Source organism: Mandrillus leucophaeus, unplaced genomic scaffold, assembly GCF_000951045.1.
Source record: "Mandrillus leucophaeus isolate KB7577 unplaced genomic scaffold, Mleu.le_1.0 Scaffold57, whole genome shotgun sequence".
Taxonomy (NCBI): Eukaryota; Metazoa; Chordata; class Mammalia; order Primates; family Cercopithecidae; genus Mandrillus; species Mandrillus leucophaeus.
In genome coordinates, this window is record NW_012106141.1 from 4,486,989 (window position 1) to 4,509,190 (window position 22,202).

The 22,202-nt window shown below is 38.5% G+C and overlaps 1 protein-coding gene and 1 long non-coding RNA gene across 3 annotated transcripts in view; one reads left to right on the forward strand and one right to left on the reverse strand.

Annotated features, from left to right (window-relative positions):
• The window catches only part of LOC105552655 (chromosome unknown open reading frame, human C3orf67), a 323,025-nt gene that overhangs the window by 158,065 nt on the left and 142,758 nt on the right, over nt 1-22,202 (forward strand). For both annotated transcript variants that reach the window (XM_011998358.1, XM_011998359.1), the window contains exon 6: nt 1,792-1,948. In XM_011998358.1, the coding sequence (XP_011853748.1) occupies nt 1,792-1,948 (157 nt within the window). The remainder of the gene's footprint in view (nt 1-1,791; nt 1,949-22,202) is intronic.
• LOC105552654 overlaps nt 1-22,202 on the reverse strand; it is a 223,044-nt gene that overhangs the window by 127,555 nt on the left and 73,287 nt on the right. The gene's annotated exons all lie outside the window — the stretch shown is intronic.

Genomic DNA, 22,202 nt, shown 5'->3' on the forward strand with positions numbered 1-22,202 from the left:
ACCATGAGCCCCCTCTGTAGTAACTGTATTAGGTAGATACCACATGTGTGCCTTCCTTCCCAGACTGGAAGGACCGTCTTATTTATGTCTGTACCCCTGGAGCCAAGCCCGGAGTCTAACGCGTGATAGGTACTCAGCATGTGTGGGGAAGAATGGGCCACTGGAACTGCTGACTGATGAACCAGCTGAATGGTTAGGATTGGGGCATGATAAGAAGTCTTTTAGGACTAGGAACCATGTTTATACAACAATAATAATGCTAATATAATAATAAGGTTAATAATTATGATTGGATATCTAGAAACCCCAACACATCCATCCCCTATAACCTGCATTTCACCAAGCCACAGCATTCCACTCTGTGGCGTATCTACTGGATTTGTCCCTTATACTCTACTTCCTACATCAGCTTCCTAGCCAGCCCTCCTTACTTCGTGTTTAGATGACTGACAGGGACCGGGCTAGTCTTTCTGTGCCTTGGTGCTCTCCATTCTGCCTCCTTTCCCCGACCAACCCCATCTCCCACCTCAAAATATTCCTGCATCATGGTTTGTCCAAACTTCTCAACACTCTGCTTTTGCACATTCTTTTGTAAAGAACCACAATGATGCTTTACCCTATCCAGATGCTCTGAAACCTGGCCTCATCGGGCCATCTTACATTACTTTATTCCTCTCCAGTGTTCAACATTCTGCCAGTCAAGCCAATCACACTATTACTTTACTCTCAGTCTACCTGCTGCCTTTGCTGACACCAGGCTCCTTTCTCCACAAAGACCAGAGCATTGCCACAGCCTGCAAATGTAATTTTACTGTTGAGACATCTACGCAGAAAATACTCTTCATATATTTAATAAATAATGTATTTTGGTCTCTTTTACTTTTTCTACTGTGGAAACAACCTAAGGTTCACCTCCATATTAAAATCAGCATTCCTAGATAGATAAGATTTGTCTTTAAAATATATATATATATACACACACACAGAGGACCTTATGTAAACTTTGCTTCTAAGCAAATAATGGAAGAGCCCAATATTTTAAAAGAAACACATAAAATATTAATACTACTTTTCATTTCAAAAATTATTGTTCTGGCTTTTGTCCTATAGTCTTAAATATGTCTTCATTTCTTGCTAAATGATTTTTTTTTCATTTTCTTTAACCATTTAGAAAATTCGTTTGATGAAGTATTGAGGGGCCTAATTGTTTAATGGGCAGAAATTAGTCCCTAAAAGAGTACTTTGAAAACTGGCAAATACCAGGCATAATTACAAATTCTTTAGAAGAATCTATTTCTGTACAATAGGTTAATTGGTTGTAAGTAGACATTACTGACCACAATTTAAACCCAGCTTCTAATTTCATCCGTGCCTTTTTCAACAAATATGAGTGGCTAATTGTGATCAAATGAGTCCCCTTGAAGGAACAATTGGCTACTTATCTCTGATTTTCAAGATGTAAGTGGTCTAACACACCTGCAGTTAGCTTCCTGCTGGCATACTTGCCTACAGATAGAGAGTTCTTTCCCAAAGTTTTCATAGTATTGTCTCATGATGGGAATTCTGTAGTCTGATGACCAATGGATAATTTAGAATTATGGTGATTTCTTTGGAAAGAGCAGGTCAGTTTTTAAGCCAAAACAGAGATGAATCTACCTAAAGGGGAAAATTAGTTTGGGGCCTGCTGATCAAGATAACTGCCTCAACTCTCTGAATGTCTGCATATAGATGGCTTGTTCATTTATGTGATAATGAAAGGTACTTACTCTTCTTTGCATCTCTCTATTTTAGTGGTGCAATCTATGCATTGACTTGGTGGCATTCACCAGTGAAATATTCAAGGGGGCAGTTTTCCAGTCATTGGATGGAATTGTCGTCTCAGCTAACTGTAAGCTACGGAAGATCTTCACCTTAAAATCAAAGCCTCAAGACACTGCTGATAAAGATGGTATGTTCAGGTTACTATCAAGATTTTTTAATTCTCTGATGTATTTTTAAAATTAACCATACCTTTGGGATAGTATGAGTTTGTGGTAGCAGTTTGATTTTATGTCTGCTAAAGTAAATTTGTCCACAGCCATGCTGATTTCTTTGTTCTGGATCAAATGTTTATTTTTACTATAGCTGAATGTCACAAAAAAATGTATTAATCTTTTCTTTGTGGTTGTTTTCTTTTTTCTTTATGGTAACACTTGCTATCTGTCTTAGACTCCTTAGTTACAAACAACATAATCCTCTTTGGGTAGTTGAAAAAGAAAATGAATTTATTTAAGGAAATTAGACAGTTCATAGAATCTCAAGGATATTTAGAGAGTCAGCTTAGAGCCTATAGCCAAGAAGAATCCAGCCTCTACCGCAAGACTTATCTAAGGACAACCCCATCCACTTGCCACCCCCACCCACTGCCAGGAGCTACTGCAGCTATACAGAGACTCCACAAGTCACATCATAATGCTGGGCTATAAGTTCCATAATTTCTGTTACAGCAGTCCTGGAAAGTAGGATGTTTTCTTCCCTGTCACCCTTATCAGAAGTAGATATTTTTTCTTCATGTTTGTCTCCACTGAAAACGTTTGGTGTGGCTATTTCTGATCTGTGGAGTCTAGGTTGCATGCTACAAGGGAGGCAGGCAAAGCAACGTCTGATTCCTGACTAAGGAGGCAGGACTCATTGTGTAGGAAAATCACCAAATTAGGAAGGGTGTGCAAAAGATGTTGGGCATCCAAAAATCCCTGTCCATTATGCTGTCTTATTACTCTGTGTACATTTCAGGAAGTCATTTGGGAGAAATCATATTAATTTTCTAGTGATCAAGTTAAAATGGAAAAAGAGTTGAGTTATTCCTCATATTTCTAGAGAGACTAGAAATATTTACACTAATTGTTCATAATTTGATTTATAAATATACTCTGCAGGTAACTCAGCTCCCTGGAATTCATAAGGTAGCACACCATACTGCTAAGATGACTTTAAACAACCAAAAGTATTGAAAGAATACTGATGCCTCCTTTTGATTTTCATCTGGGATTATTATTTGTTAAATCAATTCTTCAAGAAGTCCAGGAAGCAGGGCTGCCTATAAGATGTCAAAGGTGATTACTTAGAAGTTTCTATCTAGACTTTGGATTAGTGCTCCATCTGGGCGAGTGCCTGAGAAATCTTGATATGGCTCACTCTGTGGAACAGGACACTGTGCCTATAAATTTCATTTGATAATAAGTCACAGCAGTGTATTAACAGCTCTCCAAAGAGATCACACACCACAGTGTGGCTGTTCATCTTATGTACCACTTACAGACTATATGAGAAAGTGAAATATTTCATTTTTTTTAAATGGCACCCAGCGAATAAGAAGCCTCAAAATTTTTAGAAACATTTGTGCAGTGTACATCAGATCATAGAAGGTGAATCATAACTGATTAATATTTTAAAATAAATGTTAAAAAAAAGTGGATCAAACATAGCAAAGTAAATTCATGTTTCAATCTCCTATCCTTCCTCAAGCCCCACTAAAATTATAAGATAGGAATAAAAAAGGCACAAATCCACCAGAATAAAGAATATAGGAGGGGAAACAATAACAGACTAGAGACATTTGTAAATTTTATAACATTAAGCAATGACTTAGAAGAGCAAAGAGAGCTGAAACCTTTAGGCTTATAGAGAGGTTTGCCAAGGAGTTTCAGAGAGGCTCAAGAATTTGCAGCTTTACATACTGGCAAAGGCAGGCTAAGGATGAGGGCTGAAAACAGGGAGATTGGCCAAAATTCTGTATAGGTTGCTATAGGAGGACGCCAGGTTCCTGCTCTAACTCCATATAACCAACCCACAGGAGGTTTAGTCTCTGGAGAAACTGAATCAGAGAGCTTCTGAACATGGGTGCATCAGGCACTTGATATCAAAATTAACAAGAAGGAAATGGATATGATAGGGAAAATCTATGTTTTTTTTCAGAGTTAAGAAAAGATACTGCATCTATAAAATAAGAATAATGTGTTTTTGTTTTACTTCAATAAACATTTTATTGAGGTGTATTGTAAGTGTTACTGTATTATAAATTTTATATATATATAGAAACATACAGAACATAAGTGTACAACTTGAGGTCTTACCACAAAGTGGACACATTTCTGTAACCACCACCCAGACCAAGCATTACAAGCATCCTACAAGCCTGCTTATGTCTACTCCCAATCATCACTTTCTCCCTTCTCCTAAGAGATAACCTCTATACTGACTTCTAACAGATTAATATTACCTATCTTTTACATTTATAGAAATGGAGTCACATAGTACATATTTCATGTATACATTCTTGTAGTAAACACTGTTTGTGAGATTCATTTATGTTGTGGCACATAACAGTAATTTTCTGATTTTCAGTATTGTATAGTATGCTATTGAATGGATATACCTTATTTTATTTATCCATTTTCAGCTGTTATGAATAATGGTGTTAGAAGCATTCTTCTATTCTCTTGGGGCATGCATGTAGGCATTTATCTCAGAGCAGAATGAATGCATACTTCAGCATTCTTAATTTCAGTTACTTTATTTTTTGATTCTAGAATTTGCATTTGATTCTTTTTTATGGTTTCCATTCATAAGATGGAGTTCTACATCTTGTTAACAAATTTCTCAAATATGTTAATCAAAGTTACTTTAAAGCATTTAGCTCACAGCTCCAATATTTGGATCTATATGTAGGCCTAGTTCTGTTATCTGTTTATTTTTCCCTTGGTCTTGTCTCTTGGTATGCCTAATAAGTTTTGAGTGAATGATGGACATTGGGTATCAAAAACTTAGGAAATATTTTGAGGCTCTAGATGGTGTTTTCTTCCTCTGAAGATATAAAATCAAAAAATAAGAGAAATAAGTGCAAAAGACTGAAAATAGGATGGAAATGCTAACAATATTAGGTTTTAGTCCAGGGAGTTCACCATCAGAGTAAAAGGATTCCAGAAAGAGAGACTAGATGAAACAGATAAATGTAAGATTTCCCAAAATTCAAGGACAGATAATTTCAGATTGACATAGCTCATCACATGCCAGAACAACTAATGAAAAAGACTCACCACTGTGAAATTTTAGAACAGGAAAGATAAAGAGAAGATCCTTTAAGCTTCCACAATTGAAAAAAAATACAATTTATGTACAAAGGATTGGGAATAAGAATGTTATCTAACTTCTTAATAGCAACATTAGATGATACAAGACCTTGAAACTCTACCTTTAAAAATCTAAGGAAAAATTATTATCAACCTAAAGTTCTGTATACATCCAGTCTATCAATCAAATGATGCAGAATGAAGATACAAGGCCTCAAAAACTTATTTACATCGTTTCTCAGAAAATATCTCGAAGATATTCTCCACAAAAATGAATGAGTAGGTGAAGAAAAAGAAGTATATAGGAATCAAGAAACAGAAAATTTCATCCAGGAGAAAAGCAAAGAGAGAATCTGCTCCAAAAAAGTCTTAATAGCAAATACATGGAATCAACCCAAATGCCCATCAGTGATAGACTGGATAAAGAAAATGTGGTACACATACACCAGGGAATAATGCTATGCAGCCATAAAAAGGAATGAGATCATGTCCTTTGCAGGGACGTGGATGAAGCTGGAAGCCATCATCCTCAGCAAACTAACACAGGAACAGAAAACCAAACACAGCATGTTCTCACTCATAAGTGGGAGCCGAACAATGAAAACACATGGACACAGGGAGGGGAATGACACACTGGGGCCTGTTGGGGAGTAGGGGACAAGAGGAGGGAGAACTTTGTTACAGGTCCCAAGTATGCATAAAGGATTAGATGGCCAAACCTGTCCAGTTGAGAGTTTTATTTAGTTGCTCCTTTATCATGTGGTCTCTCCCTTGGTAAGCTCTCTCCCAGGAAAAATAGCTAATGCATGCTGGGCTTAATACTTAGGTGATGAGTTGATAGATGCAACCAACCACCATGGCACATGTTTACCTATGTAACAAATCTGCACATCCTGTGCATGTACCCCAGAACTTTAAATTAAATTAAGTTTAATTTAATTTAAAACAAAAAGGTAAAGTCTTTAAGAAAAAAAAGCAAAGGGATTTCTAGAATTAAGCTCAAAAGAATTCAAAGGATGACTCTTGGACAGCACATCTAGAGGCAGACTGTCCAGAGTTTAGCAGAAAAATGGAAACTTTCAGGAGAAAAGTCTCCAGGAAAAAAATGTGTCACATAGAGTATGATGTGTTTGAACATGAAGAATAAAATTGATTGTGATGTTGTAGTGCTAATGGAGGATTTAGAAATAATTAATGTTAGAAATGTAGAAAACCTACAACAAAACAAAACAATAATCAACATCAAGGAAAACAAAAAGTTGTACAAGAGAAGAAATATCATAATATTTCATGTAGCTCAGATGTGCACAACTTTTTTTTAAGTAGACTTTATTTTTTTAGCAGTTTTAGGCTCACAGCAAAATGAAGCAGACAGTGTAGAGTTTTCCTCACGTCCCTTGTCCCCACACACGTGCAGCCTTCCCCACTGTGAACATGCATACCAGAATGGTACATATGTTACAATTGATGAACCTACGTTGAGACATCATTATCATCCAAAGTCTATAGTTTACATTAGAATTCATTATTGGTACTATACGTTCTTTGGGTTCTTGCAAATATGTAAAGACCTATGTCTAGTACTATAGTATCATACAGAATAGGTTCACTGCCCTAAAGGTCTTCTGTGTTCCAGCTATTTCTTTATTTCTTCCCCCAACCCCTGGCAACCACTCATCTTTTAAAATTGTCTCCCTAATTTTCCTTCTCTAGAATGTCATAGTTAAAATTACATAGTATGTAGCCTTTTCAGATTGGTTTCTTTCACTTAGTAATATGCATTTAAGGTTCCTCCATGTCTGTTAATAGCATCATAGCTCAATTCTTTTTAGCATTGGATAATATTCCATTGTATACATGTACCACAGTTTATTCATCCGTTTACCTATTGAAAGACATCTTCATTGCTTCCAGGCTTTCGCAATTATGAATAAAGCTGTTATAAACATTTTTGTGTAGGTTTTTTTGTGGACACACTTTTCAACTCATTTAGATATACCAAGGAATGTGATTGCTGGATTGTGTGGTAACAGCATGTTTAGTTTTGTAAGAAACGTGCAAACTGTCTTCCTAAGTGGCTGTACCATATTGCATTTCCCCCAGCAGTGAATACGAGTTCCTGTTACTCCACATTCTCACCAGCATTTAGTGTTGTCACTGTTTTGGATATTTCACCATTCTATTATGTGTGTAGTATAAACTTTTTAGTATGATCTTAGTAATGTAAAACACTGAATAAGAATTTATCCAAAAATTATGAAAAATCATATTAGAAGGATGAGAGGAGGGAAGGAAAATGGGGTGGTGGCTTAAGAATGGTGAATCCTCTGTTTTTCAAAATTGAAGTCAGAGGTATTATCCAAAACTGATAGTTGAAAAAATGTCAGTACAAGGCTACTATTTATAAGTATGGAAATAAACACTGGAAGATTTAGAAGATGTAACTGAAAGGCTTGAAAATACTTGCCTCTGCATTGCAAGACTTCGGGATAAGGGAGGTGTAAGGGCAGCCTTAGGTGAAAGGTAACAATGATTTTTTTCTTGTAATTTTGTAGTACCACTGGAGCTTTTAAATAATATAGATGTATTATTATGTTTAAAAATTAATTTTATTAAAAGTGAATGGATAATCCATAAGGGAGTCTAAGAACAAGCATTGGCGTGATTTCTTTCAGGTGTCTGGAAGGCCTGAAAAGAAACCTTATGAATGTAGCCTCTCAGATTGCCTGAAATGTTCTGAATAGACATAGGGAAGCACACTATGGTTCAAGTTGCTGTGGCGTATAACCCTGTATTCCTTTCATCTTAGCTGCCAGTACTTCACCTTATACACACCCTATCTTTATGCTTCAGCTTCCTCATCAGTAAAATGAGGATAATACTTATTCCTTGATTAGGTAAAACGCTATTATCGTATTTCCAGTGCAAACACAAAGTGTGTAAACCAAGTACATCTTAGAAAAGTTAAGTTAGTATTGTAGAGCCTAAGACATGACTTAATGTTCCCACACAGTCCATTGCTGTGATCCTGCAGCAACTTTGGTGGTTTTGTGTGAGTTCTGAACATCCCTGAGCTTTGCTTTCTCATTGATTACTATAAGGTTATTGTAGAGATCCAATTAAACACAAAAGTGGATGTGCATAAATGATAATGCAGTGTGCAGATGTTAAACATATATCTGTCTTCTATTCACCAAACACCAGGATGATGCAGCCCCTGCTTCCCTGCTCAGGGTCTGGCAAGAAACCTTACATGTAATAGTAGATTAAATCCCAATGGTAACTTCCCTGATGGGCTTACTTAACAGTAAGAGGAGAGTCTGGAGCACTTGCCCCTTACTTGAGAGAGCCGTTTCATGAGGCACTTGGATTTCACAGACCTGTCAAGTTAAGAAAACCTTGACTACCATAGGTTGCTGACATATGAATTTGTCAAATTGGAAGATTAAAACACACAAACAAGAAAAACTACAGTTATTCTGATTGTTTCATTAAATGAAAGGACATTTACACAGACACACACACACACACACACGAGGCACAAAGTAGGAAGGTCTTAATTTAGGAATGGAGGCTGACATTTTCACCATAGACTAGTGAAAATGACTTCATGGGTTAGTATCTGTCCATAGCCACTGTTTGGGAGATACTGACCTAGGAAATTAACTTTCCAAACTGCATCTTGTTTTTTGCTTTTGTTTTTAAGACCGGGTCTCACTCCATTGCCCAGGCTGTAGTGCAATGGCATGATCATGGCTCACTGCAGCCTCAGCCTCCCTGGGCTCAAGCTGTCCTCCCACCTCAGCCTCCTGATTAGCTGGGACTACAGGTGTGTACCACCTGCCTAGCTAACTTTTTCTATTTTGGGTAGAGACAGGGCGTCACTATGTTGCCTAGGCTGGTCTTGAATTCCTAGACTCAAGTGATCCCTCCTTGGCCCCGCAAAGTGCTAGGATTACAAGGTGTGAGCCACTGCACCTAGCCCTATACTGCATCTTGAAGGAAAAGTATTAATAATTATTTTCCAACCAATGCAAATAGGAAAATGAGTAGAAAAAGCATTTCAGGCAGAGAAAAGGGCATATATATATAAAGTCATGGCATCATGAAAGGATCTCATATGCTCAAGGAACAAGTTCAGTATTGTGGCAGGGTGGAAGGTATAATACAATATTGCAACACTAGGCTGCATATTTAGGATGACATAAAGATGTAGAGCTCAGTTCCTATCTTCTGAGTTCTGTGTGTAATTATAGACATTAGAAAAGTTTATACAAGAGTTTATTATGAAGACAATTACACATAAAAGGACAAAGGATAACATAGTATAGGACAAATTGAGTGTCCTTGGTCAAGGAGGTGGGCAGTAGAAGTGATGCAATGATTGTGATAATGATGATAGTAGTGGAGATGGTGATGATGATGATTGTGGTGATGATTACAGCATTACTTCTTGATGTGACCTAAGCAGAGTTCTAAATACTGATAGATATGAACTTATTTAATGTTCATAACAACTCTGTGAGATGGGTGTTGCCATTTTCCCCATTTTATATATAGGAAAACTGAGGCATGGGGAGGTCAAGTAATGTGCACAATGTCACACAGTTCTTCAGTAGTACAGCCAGTACTTGAACCTTGCAGTAGGGTTCCTAGCTCATATTCCTGGTTATTTCAGTGTACTGTGTTCCTCATGTGCTGGTAGAAGAGAGATAAATTTAAAAAGGTAAGATACAAGAGATGCCATGGAGTAAGAATGCCAAGATTTGGTGACTGGCTGTGTTGAGGGTGTCTATATTGCAATAAGTAACAGATATCTTTTTGTCTTTATTCTGCAAAGACTGATTAGTCTGTGTTGAGAACTTTATCATAGGAAACTTTTTAACCTATTTCTTAAATTCCACACTAGGATTTCATTTAAAAATATTGTATTAAGTGCTTACTTGAGCTCAGTACTTTATTGTCCTTGGATTGTTTAAACTGCTATCATTTAAGTCTAGAACTTCTTAAACTCACCCAAGTTAGGAGATTTTGCCTAATTCCTTTCTATTCTCTCTTTACACGGCGGGATATAATAGAAAGTGAATTTTTTGGAACCTTGCTTCAAGCAATTAATCAGTTTTCACTTTTCCAGAGAAATGACTTTTGCTGGACAAGTAGTAAAGCATACTGATTCAATTTACTTTATTACTTTTATGACTCTTGAGAAGACATGAGCTGCCATTTTTAGGCATTTGTATGACTGAATTATTGATGAACTCATATAATTTTTCTGTGTTTAAAATAAAAAATAGAATGCGTATGTAGATAGATAAGAGAAAGAGGAGAAAAACAAGGAGAGAAGAACAAGCAATGATAATATCGTGTAGATTGTTAAGTAAAAGGAAGACAGAGGAGAGAAATGAGAAGAGAGAAGATCAAGTTATGATCTGTGAAGCAAGATATGCTACACCAATGATGATGATACAGGTCCCCTGACTCCCCAGTTCAGGGCTCTTTCTCAAATATTCTGTGCTCTATGTTCTGTGTATTCTGTGTTCAGAAATGTGACAAGAGAAAAATTAAAGGTATGATTTCAGACTAAGAGCCCCTGGAAGGCATAGACCCTGTATTTTCGTGTTTTTGTCTCTAGCGGAAGACCTAGCACTGGTAACTTATCATAAGTGTTTGATTAATTAATGAATTAAAAATTGGCTATTTATTTAACTATTCATCCATTCACTGTCTCTGTTCAATAAAACCTTTATTGAGTGTCAAGCAATGTGAAGAAAATTTATTCCTTCAAAGGCCACGGAGAATCTAGAAACACTGACATCTAGCCTTAATAGACTCACTGAACAGGGAGGGGCTTTAGAGATGCTCTAATCCAATGTCTTAATTAGACAGATAAAGAAAAGAAGTCCCATGGAAGTGAGGCATTTTGTGCTGCGGTCACACAAGATGGAATTCAAGACCAGGCCTCTGCCTGTTCTTTCCTCAACAGTGCACAAGTTTACCTCCACCAATAATCAGAATGATTTTGTGGTTTTAGTATCTATTATTAGTTGTAATAATATTTGTTATTCTTATGTTGGGTGTTTCCTCACCTCTATTTTCATCTCCAAATCAGGTGAATGCACATCATACCCAAATCTCATTAGTTTAAGGCTCTATTTCTATACCTTCCTGTAATGGTGTTGAACTCAAAATGCCCTTTCCTAGCAAATCCCCTCAGAACAAGAAAGGGGGTATGGTCTTAGTATAACAGAGGTCCCAGCAGCCAATAGTAGAACCCACAAAAATGGGTCATGAATATCTGTATATCAAGACTCACAATTATTCAGATTAAAATATCTCTATATTTTAAAATTAAACATTTATAAAATATTATTTATAATAGAACCTCATCTCTCAGAAACTCTAAAAATAACAATTCCATTTACAATAGCATCCAAAATAATTAACTACCTAGGAATAAATGTAATGAAGAAGGAGAAAGTACACTGAAAACTACAAAACATTCCTGCAAGAAATTAAAGAAGACATAAATACATAGAAAGACATCTTACATGCATGGATTGGAAGACTTAATATTGTTAAGATGTCAGTATTACCCAAAGCAATCTACAGATTCAGTGCAATTTCTCTAAAAATTCCAGTGGCCTTTTTTGCAGAAATGGAAAAGCTGATCTGAAATTCATGTGGAATAGCAAGGGAACCCAAATAGCCAAAACAATCTTGAAAATAAAGATCAAAGTTGAAGGATTCACACTTCCCAATTTCAAAACTTACTGCAAAGCTACAGTAACCAAAACAATTTGGCTTTGGAATAAGGATTGACATATAGACCAACTGAATAGAACTGGGTCCAGAAACAAACTGATATGGTTTGGCTGTGTCCCTACCCAAATCTCATCTTGAATTGTAGTTCTCGTAATCCCCATGTATTGTGGGAGAGACCCGGAGAGAGGTAATTGAATCATGGCTGCAGTTACCCTCATGCTGTTCTTGTGATAGTGAGCTCTCATGAGATCAGATTGTTTTACAAGGGGCTTTCCCCTCGTTGGTCGGCACTTCTCTCTCCTGCTGCTTTATGAAGAAGGACATGTTTGCTTCCCCTTCTGCCATGACTGTAAGTTTTCTGAGGCCTTGCCAGCCATGCAGAACTGTGAGTCAATTAAACCTCTTTCCTTTATAAATTACTAAGTCTTGGATATTTCTTCACAGCAGCCTGAGAAGGAACTAATACACAAACCATATATTTGATTTCAAAACGGGCTATAAGACCATTTAATAGAGGGAAAATAGTCTCTTCAGCAAATGATTCTGTATATCCACATGCAAAAAAATGAGGTGGACTCCTACCACATATCATATACAAAAATTAACTAAAAATGTTTCCATGATGTAAATGTAAGAGCTAAAACTATAAAACTCTTAGGGAAAAAGAGAGGTAAATCTTCATGACCTTGCATTGTCAATTGTATTAGATATGACACCAAAAGCACATCAACAAAGTTTTTAAAAATAGATAAATTGGACTTCATCAAAATGTAAAACTTTTGTGTATCAAAGAACACTATCAAGAAAGGGAAGAGACAACCTACAGCATGTGAGAAGATATTTGCAAATCATATATCTGATACAATATGTGTCCTGGTTTATATATGAATACATAGAAAACATTCTAGTATATTCTGGTACCAAGAATATTGTCAGTCCATCCTCCATATTTGCAGGTTCCCCATTCACAGATTTTCAACCAAGTGCACATGAAAAATATTCAGGAAAAAAAAATAAAAATAACAATATAACAATAAAAGTATTACAAATAAACAGTATGTATAACTATTCCCTAGCATTTTCATTGTATTAGGTATTGTAGGTAATATAGAGATGATTTAAGGTATACTGGAAGATGTGCATAGGTTATATGTAAATACTAAGCTGTTTTATATAAGGGACTTGAGCATCTGCAGATTTTGGTATCCATGTAGAGTCCTAGGAACCAATCCTTTGTGGATACCAAGGGATGACTGTATAAAGAACTCTTAAAACTCAACAACAACAACAAAAAAAAAACAACTCAACAACAAAAAGACAAACAACTCAATTTAAAAATAGTCAAAGGACTTGAATAGACATTTCTTCAAATAAGATATCCAAATGGTAGACAAACACATGAAAAAATGCTCAATATCATTAGCCATTAGGGAAATGCAAGTTCAAATCACAATGAGGTACCACTTAATACCCACTAGGATGGGAATAAGTGTTGGCAAGGTTGTAGATAAATTGGAATCCCTGTACATTACTGGTAGGAATACAAAATGGTTCACCCACCGTGGGGAAACACTGTGGCAGTTCCCCAGAAAGTGAAATGTAGAATATACCATATAACCCTACATTTCCATTCCCAGGTATATACCCAAAAGAATGGAAAACAGGTATTCAAACAAGTACATGTACATATGTGATCATAGCAGCACAATTCACAGTAGCCAAAATGTGAAAACATCCTAAGTGCTTATCAACAAATGAATGGATTAAAAAATGATGTTGTATGTATTACAGTGGAGTAGCACTCAGCCATTTGTATGTATTGCAGTGGAATGACATTCAGCCATAAGAAGGAATGCAGTACTGACACAGGCTACAATGTGGAGGAACCTCCAAAACATGCTCAGTGAAAGCAGCTAGACAAAAAAAGGTCACATAATGTATGATTCCACTTTTATGGAATATCCAGAATAGGCAAATCCACAGAGACAGAACACAGATTTCTGGCTGCTAGGGACTGGGGACTTGAGAGACTGGGGAGAAACTACTTAATGGGTAAGGGGTTTTATTTTGGAGTGATAGAAATGTCTGAAAGTAGATAGAGGTGGTAGTTACACAACATTGTGAATGTACAAAGTGCCATTGAATAGTTCACTTTGAAATGGTCAATTTTCTGTTAATATGAATTTCTCTTCAATAAAGCATTTTTTAAAAAAAAGTTCTGAAGGCATGATTCATTCAGGATAGACAAGTTTTAGGTGTAGCCCAGGGTTATTTACCCCTTCAGACATCAAAACCTTTTGTTATTAAAAAAATCACTTAGTAAGATATAGTGCTTTTTTGTAATGAAATAATTTACATAACACTTACGTAGCACTTGCTGTATACCAGGCACTATTCTTATCCACTCATTACATTAATCATTACTTAAACCTCATTTAATCATCACAATAGCCCTTTGAGGTAAGTTCTATTTTTGTGTCCATGATTTACAGATAAGGAGAGCAGGGTACATAAAACAAGGTAAAGTTATTGTGCCAAGGTCACACAGCTAGTAAGTGGTGGAGCCAGAATATGAACCCAGGATGCCTTGCCCCAGAGCCTGTGCTATAATATACTGCTTCTTAATATTTTCCAGCATTGTATAGCAAACTCAGAGAAAATCTGATAATTACATGGCAAATGAATGAGTGAATGAACAAAAAATGAACACACTTTATGGCAATATTTTGGCAGAGAACTTTGTGTTTTATACTTGGCCCTCACTGGTGTTTCAGAGAGGTGAAATTCCGTATAACTAAAGCACTGTGCTAGGCACTGCAGACTATAACCAAATAAATAAGATGAATGTAGATGAGTCTGAGACCAGTGAACTATTACAGAATTAGTCATTATTTAAACTATATTAATTAGAAGGAGGTGTATACCAAAACTGATCTGTAAATCTCACTCTTTATAAACCTTAATAAAATGGGAATGACGATTTTTAATGCATACAGTGCTTTACATATGTGTTAAAAATGATGACTTAATTCTTACAGCTAGTTAAGATACTCATCAAATATATTAAACACCTACAGAATGGATCATTTTATGATGGCTTTATGGCCAAAGAAAGGGGAACAGGGTTACAAAGTCACTCAGACATTCCAATAATATACAACCTCATATTGGGAGCAAAGACATCAAAAAACCCACCATCTGGTGGTGCTTGGATGCTGCATGAGCTGTCAGCTTCTCGTAGCCTTCTCTTTCATGTGCCATTTAGCCATTCTCAACTGGTCATTCCAGCCAATATTATGTGCTTTCATATTAGTTAGCAAAAGCAGTTTAGATTCAGCTATGTCCTTATCTAGATGTTAGTCAGGCAGTCTGTATGTTTCCATACACAGTCCGTTCCAGAAGATAGAACACATCTGAAAGAACAATGCAGATAGGCCCTGGTCCCTTAATATCTGATTGATTTGTTATTTGCCATCTGGGATAAAGTTGTAGTATCCAAATAAAATGTGTATGGAGTACTTTTCAGGATATAGTTGAACAAAGACTAACCAAAGGAAAAAAAGGGAAGACATGAGAGCTGCATTTAATCTAGTCCAGCCTGTTATTAAGGGACTTTTGTCCATAAGGGGATTACTTTGCATCCCCTTTGAACCAGGTACTGTACGAAATATATCATTAGGATTCTCCCATCATTCACTTCTAGGCTCGCAATCCTTTGGCAGAACTTTATCTCAGTTCCTAGAATGCACCAGAGTCCTTCTGCCTTCACAGTCTTCAATGATCTATTCCTTTCACCTCACTGATCACTCCCACCCATTTTATCAGGCTACCTTCTACTTATCTTATGACTCAGCTTAAATGTCTCTTTTTCACACAAGACTTTCCCTGACACCTTATGCTATTAGATTCCCCCATGATGCTATTTCTTCACCTTGAACTTTTCCTTCAGAGTACTTAGCAAAATTTTAATTAAAGAATTATCTGTGGAGAGAGAGGGCCAGGATGGCTGATTAGAAGCAGCTGTTGTCTGTGGCACTCGTGGAGAGGAATGAAAGTGGCAAGTGAATTCAGCACCCTCAACTGAAATATCCAGGTTCTCACATTGCTGACTAGTCAAACAGCTTAACTCACAGAGAATGAAAAAAAGCAGGGTGGGGTGATGGCCCACCCAGGAGTGGCATGAAGCCAAAGGTACCCCCACCCCAGTCAAGGGAAGCGGTGAGTGATTGTGCAGTCCTGCCCAGGAAACCACGCATCTCCCACGGATCTTTGCAACCAGCAGATTAGGAGATCCCCTCATAAGCCCATGCCACCAGGGTATTGGGTCCAATACACAGAACTGTGTGGAGTCCCAGCAGAGCAGCCACTCAGGCACACACAGAGACCCAGGAGTTTTGCATACTTCACCCCTGGGATTCTCAGCAAGGTGGGAGATCCATCCCTAGGAAGGGAACTGAATCCAGGGAGCCAAGCAGCATGTTCTGCAGGCCCCACTTACACAGTGCCTCACAAATTAAGACCTACTGGCTTGGAATTCCAGCCAGCCAGCAGCAACAGACTTGAGTCTGCCTGAGAAGGACTGAGTTCCTAGCAGGAGGGGCGGCCACCATCTCTATGGTTTGGGCAACTCAGCCATTCCAACCTGTCAGCTCTGGAGAGTCCAGATGGTCTGGACAAGGAAGGGTCCCCCACAACACAGCACAGCTGCACTACCAGAAAGCAGCCAGACTGCTTTTTTTAAGTGGGTCCCTGATCCTGTTGCTCCTAACTGGATGAGACCTCCCAATAGGGGTCTCCAGCCTCCTCCTACAGGTGCAGTTCAGGCTGGCAACAGGTCAGTACCCCCCGGGATAGAGAGTGCAGAGGAAGAAGCAGGCTGGTATTTTTGCTGTTTCATGGCCTTCACTGGTGATACCTTGGTATGCGAAAAGCTAAGGCAACTAGGGTCTGGAGCGGACCCTCAGAAAACCACAGCAGCCCTGTGGAAGAATAGCCTGACTGTTAAAAGAAAAAGAAAAAACAACAACAATAACATAAACAAAAAGGACCCCACAAAAATCCAACTCAAAGATGATCAATCTCAAAGATCAAAGGTAGATAAACCCACAAAGATGAGAAACAATCAACGCAAAAACACTGAAAACTCAAAAAGCCAGAGTGCCTAGTTTCCTCCACATGACAACAACAGCTCTCCAGAATGGCACAAAATGGGGCTGAGGCTGAGATGACTAAACTGACAGAAGTAGGCTTCAGAAGGTGGGTAATAACGAACTTCATTGAGCTAAAGGAGCATGTTGTAACCCAATGCAAAGAAGCTAAGAATCATGATAAAACAGTACAGGAGCTGATAGCCAAAATAGCCAGTTTGAGGAACATAACTGAACTGATGGAGCTGAAAAACACAACATGAGAACTTCACAATGCAATCACAAGTATCAATAGCAGGCCAGGTACAGTGGCTCACACCTATAATCTCAGCACTTTGGGAAGCCAAACCGTGTGAATCACTTGAGCTCAGGAGTTTGAGACCAGACTGGCCAACATAGTGAAACCCTGTCTCTACTAAAACTACAAAAATTAGCCAGACATAGTGATGTGCTTATGTAGTTCCAGTTACTTGCGAGGCTAAGGCAGGAGAATCACTTGAACCTGGGAGGCAGAGGTTGCTGTGAGATGAGATCACACCACTGCACTGCAGCCTGGGTGACAGAGTGAGACACTATCTGGAAAAAAAAAAAAAAGTAACAGAATAGACCAAATGGAGGAAAGAATCTCAGAGCTTGAAGACTATCTTTCTGAAATAAGAAAAGCAGACAAGAATAGAGAAAAAAAGGAATGAACAAAACCTCCAAGAAATACAAGGATTATGGAAAGAGACTGAACTTACAACTGACTGAGGTACCTGAAAGAGACTGAGAGATGGAACCAACTTGGAAAACATACTTCAGAATATCATCCAGGAGAACTTCCCCAACCTAGTAAGCCAGGCCAACATTCAAATTCAGGAAATGCAGAGAACCCCAATAAGATACTCCATGAAACAATCAACGCCAGGGCACATAATCATCAGATTCTCCAAGGTCAAAATGAAAGAGAAAATGTTAAGGGCAGCCAGAGGGCAAGGCCAGTTCACCTACAAAGGGAAGCCCATCAGACTAACAGCAGACCTCCCAGCAGAAACCCTGCAAGTCAGAAGAGACTGGGGGACAAATTCAACATTCTTAAGAAAAGAATTTCCAACCGAGAATTTCATTTCTGGCCAAACTAAGCTTCATAAGTGAAAAGAAATAAGATACTTTTCAGACAAGCAAATGCTGAGAGAATCCATCACCACGAGGCCTGCCTTGCAAGCACTTCTGAAGGAAGCACTAAATATGGAAAGGAAAGACCATTGCCAGCCACTACAAAAACACGCTGAAGTACAGTGTATCTGAAGTACACAGACCAGTGACACTGTGAAGCAACCACATAAACAAATCTGCAAAATAACCAGCTATCATCATAATGACAGGATCAAATTCCCATGTAACAATACTAACCTTAAATTTAAATGAACTTTGTGTCCCAAATAAAAGACACAATGGCAAGCTGGATAATGAGCCAAGATTCATGGTATGCTGCCTTCAAGAGACCTATCTCATGTGCAAAGACACACACACATAGGCTTAAAATAAAGGAATGGAGGAAAATTTACCAAACAAATGGAAAACAGAAAAAAGCAGGGGTTGCAATCCTAGTTTCTGACAAAGCAGACTTTAAACCAACAAATATCAAAAAAGACAAAGAAGGGCATTATGTAGTGATAAAGGTTCAATTTAAGAAGTGCTAACTATCCTAAATATATATGCACCCAATACAGGAGCATGCAGATTCATAAAGCAAGTTCTTAGAGACTTTCAAAGAGACTTAGACTCCCATACAATAATAATGGGAGACTTTAACAGCCTTCTGACAATATTAGACAGATCATCAAAGCAAAAAATTCACAAAGATATTTAGGACCTGAACCCAGCTCTGGATCAAGTGGACCTGATAGATATCTACAGAACTCTCCACCCAAAAACAACAGAACATACATTCTTCTCATCCCCACATGACACTCACTCTAAAATTGATCACATAAATCTGAAGTAAAACACTCCTCAGCAAATGCAGAAGAATTGAAATCATAACAAACAGTCCCTCAGACAACAGCACAACCAAATTAGAATTCAAGATTAAGAAATTCAGTCAAAATTACACAACTACATGGAAATTGAACAACCAGCTCCTGAGTTACTCTTGGGTAAATAATGGAATTAAGGCAGAAATCAGGAAGTTTTTTGAAACTAATGAGAACAAAGAGACAATGTAGCAGAATTTCTGGGATGCAGCTAAAGCACTGTTAAGAGGGAAATTTATAACACTAAATGCCCACATCAAAAAGCTAGAAAGATCACAAGTTAACAAGCTAAATCACAATGATAAAAAAAAAACTAGAGAAACAAGAGCAAACAAACCCCAAAGCTAGCAGGAGACAAGAAATAACCAAGATCAGAGCTGAACTAAAGGAGATAGATACACAAAATACCCTTCAAAAAATCAACGAATCCAGGAGCTGGTTTCTTGAAAAAAATTAATAAAGTAGATAGACCACTAGCTAGAGTAATAAAGATGAAAAGAGAAGTGAATCAAATAAACATGAGCAGAAATGATAACCACTGACCCCACAGAAATACAAACAGCCATCAGAGAATACTATAAACACCTATGCACATAAACTTGAAAATCCAGTAGAAATGGACAAATTCATGGACACATACACCCTCCCAAGAGTGAACCAGAAAGAAATTGAGTCCCTGAACAGACCAATAATGAGTTCTGAAATTGAAGCAGTGATACGGTTTGGCTGTGTCCCCACCCAAATCTCATCTTGAATTCCCACATGTTGTGGGAGGGACCTGGTAGGAGGTAATTGAATCATGCGGGCAGGTTGTTCTTGTGCTGTTCTTGTAATAGCGAATAAGTCTCACAAGATCTGATGGTTTTAAAAAGGGGAGTTTCCTTAGACAAACTCTTTTTGCCTGCTGCCATACATGTAAGATGTCACTTGCTCCTCCTTACCTTCCACTATGATTGTGAGGCCTCCCCAACCATGTGGAACTGGGAGTTCCCCATTAAGCCTCTTTCTTTTGTAAATTGCCCAGTCTCGGGTATGTCTTTATCAGTAGCATGAAAACAGCCTAATACAGTACATTGGTACCAATAGAGTTGGGGCACTGCTGAAAAGATACCTGAAAATGTGGAAGCAACTTTGGAACTAACAGGAGTGCCTAGAAGAAGAAAGGAAAATGTGGGAAAGTTTAGAGCTTGCTAAAGACTTGTTGAATGACTTTAACCAAAATGCTGATAGCGATATGAACAACAAAGTCCAGGCTGAGGTGGTCTCAGAAGGAAATGAGGAACTTGGGAACTGGAGCAAAGGTGACTTTTGTTATGTTTTAGCAAAGAGACTGGTGGCATTTCACCCATGCCCTGGAGATTTGTGGAACTTTGACCTTGAGAGAGATGATTTAGGGTATCTGGCAGAAGAAATTTCTAAGCAGCAAAGCATTAAAGAGGTGACTTGGGTGCTGTTAAAGGCATTCAGTTTTAAAAGGGAAGCAGAACATGAAAGTTCTGAAAAGTTGCAGCCTGACAATGCGATAGAAAAGAAAATCCCATTTTCTGAGGAGAAATTCCCAGCTGGCTGCAGAAATTTGCATAAGTGATGAGGAGCCGAATGTTAGCCCCTAAGACAATGGGGAATAGGTCTCTAGGGCATATCAGAGATCTTCTTGGAAGCCCCTCCCATCACAGGCCCTAAGGCCTAGGAGGAAAAAGTGGTTTCATGGGCCAGGACCAGAGTCGCCATGTTGTATGCAGCCTAGAGACTTGGTGCCCTGTGACCCAGCTGCTCCAGCCATGGCTACAAGGGGCCAACATAGAGCTTGGGCCATGGCTTTAGAAGGTGCAAGCCCAAAGCCATGGCAGCTTCCACACAGTGTTGAGCCTGCAAGTGCACAGAGGTCAAGAATTGAGGTTTGGGAACCTCCGCCTTGATTTCAGAGGATGTATGGAAATGTCTGGATGCCAAGGCACAAGTTTGTTGCAGGGGCAGGGCCTTCATGAGAACCTCTGCTAGGGCAGTGCAGAAGGGAAATGTGGGATTGGAGCCACCACACAGACTTCCCACTGGAGCACCACCCAGTGGAGCTGTAAGAAGAGGGCTACCATCCTCCAAAACCACAGAATGGTAGATCCACCAACAACTTGCTCTGTGTGCCTGGAAAACTCGCAGACAACGACAGCCTGTGAAAGCATCTAGGATGGGGACTATACCCTGCAGAGCCACAGGGCCGGAGCTGCCAAAGGCCATGGGAACACACCTCTTGCATCAGCGTGTCCTGAATGTGAGACGTGGAGTCAAAGGAGATCATTTTGGAGCTTTGAGATTTGACTGCCCTGCTGGATTTTGGACTTGCATGGGGCCTGTAGCTTCTTTGTTTTGACGAATTTCTCTCATTTGGAATGGCTGTTTTTACTCAGTACCTGTACCCCTGTTTTATCTAGGAAATAACTAACTTGCTTTTGATTTTACAGGCTCATAGGCAGAAGGGACTTGCCTTGTCTCAGAAGAGACTTTGGACTGTGGTCTTTTTGAGTTAATGCTGAAATGAGTTAAGACTTTGGGGGACTGTTGGGAAGGCATAATTGGTTTTGAAATGTGAGAACATGAGATTTGGGAGGGGCCAAGGGGGGAATGATATGGTTTCACTGTGTCCCTACCCAGATCTCATCTTGAATTCCCATGTGTTGTGGGAGGGACTCAGTAGGAGGTAATTGCATCATGGGGCAGGTACTTCCTATGCTGTTCTCATGATAGCAAATAAGTCTCATGAGATCTGATTGTTTTAAAAGGGGGAGTTTCCCTGCACAAGCTTTTTTTGCCTGCTGCCATCCTTGTAAGAGGTGACATGCTCCTTTTCCTTCCACCATGATTGTAAGGCCTCTCTAGCCATGTGGAGCTGTGAGTTCTCCATTAAACCTCTTTCTTTTGTAAATTGCCGAGTCTCAGGTATGTCTTTATCAGAAGCATGAAAACAGACTAATGCAGGCTCTAATAAACAGCCTACCAGCCAAAAAAAATAAAAGCCCAGGAACAGACGGATTCACACCTGGATTCTGCCAGAGGTTAAAAAAAAAAGCTGGTACCATTTCTAATAAAACTATTCCAAACCATTGAAAAGAAGGGACTCCTCCCTAACTCGTTCTATGAGGCCATCATCCTGATACCAAAACCTGGCAGATATA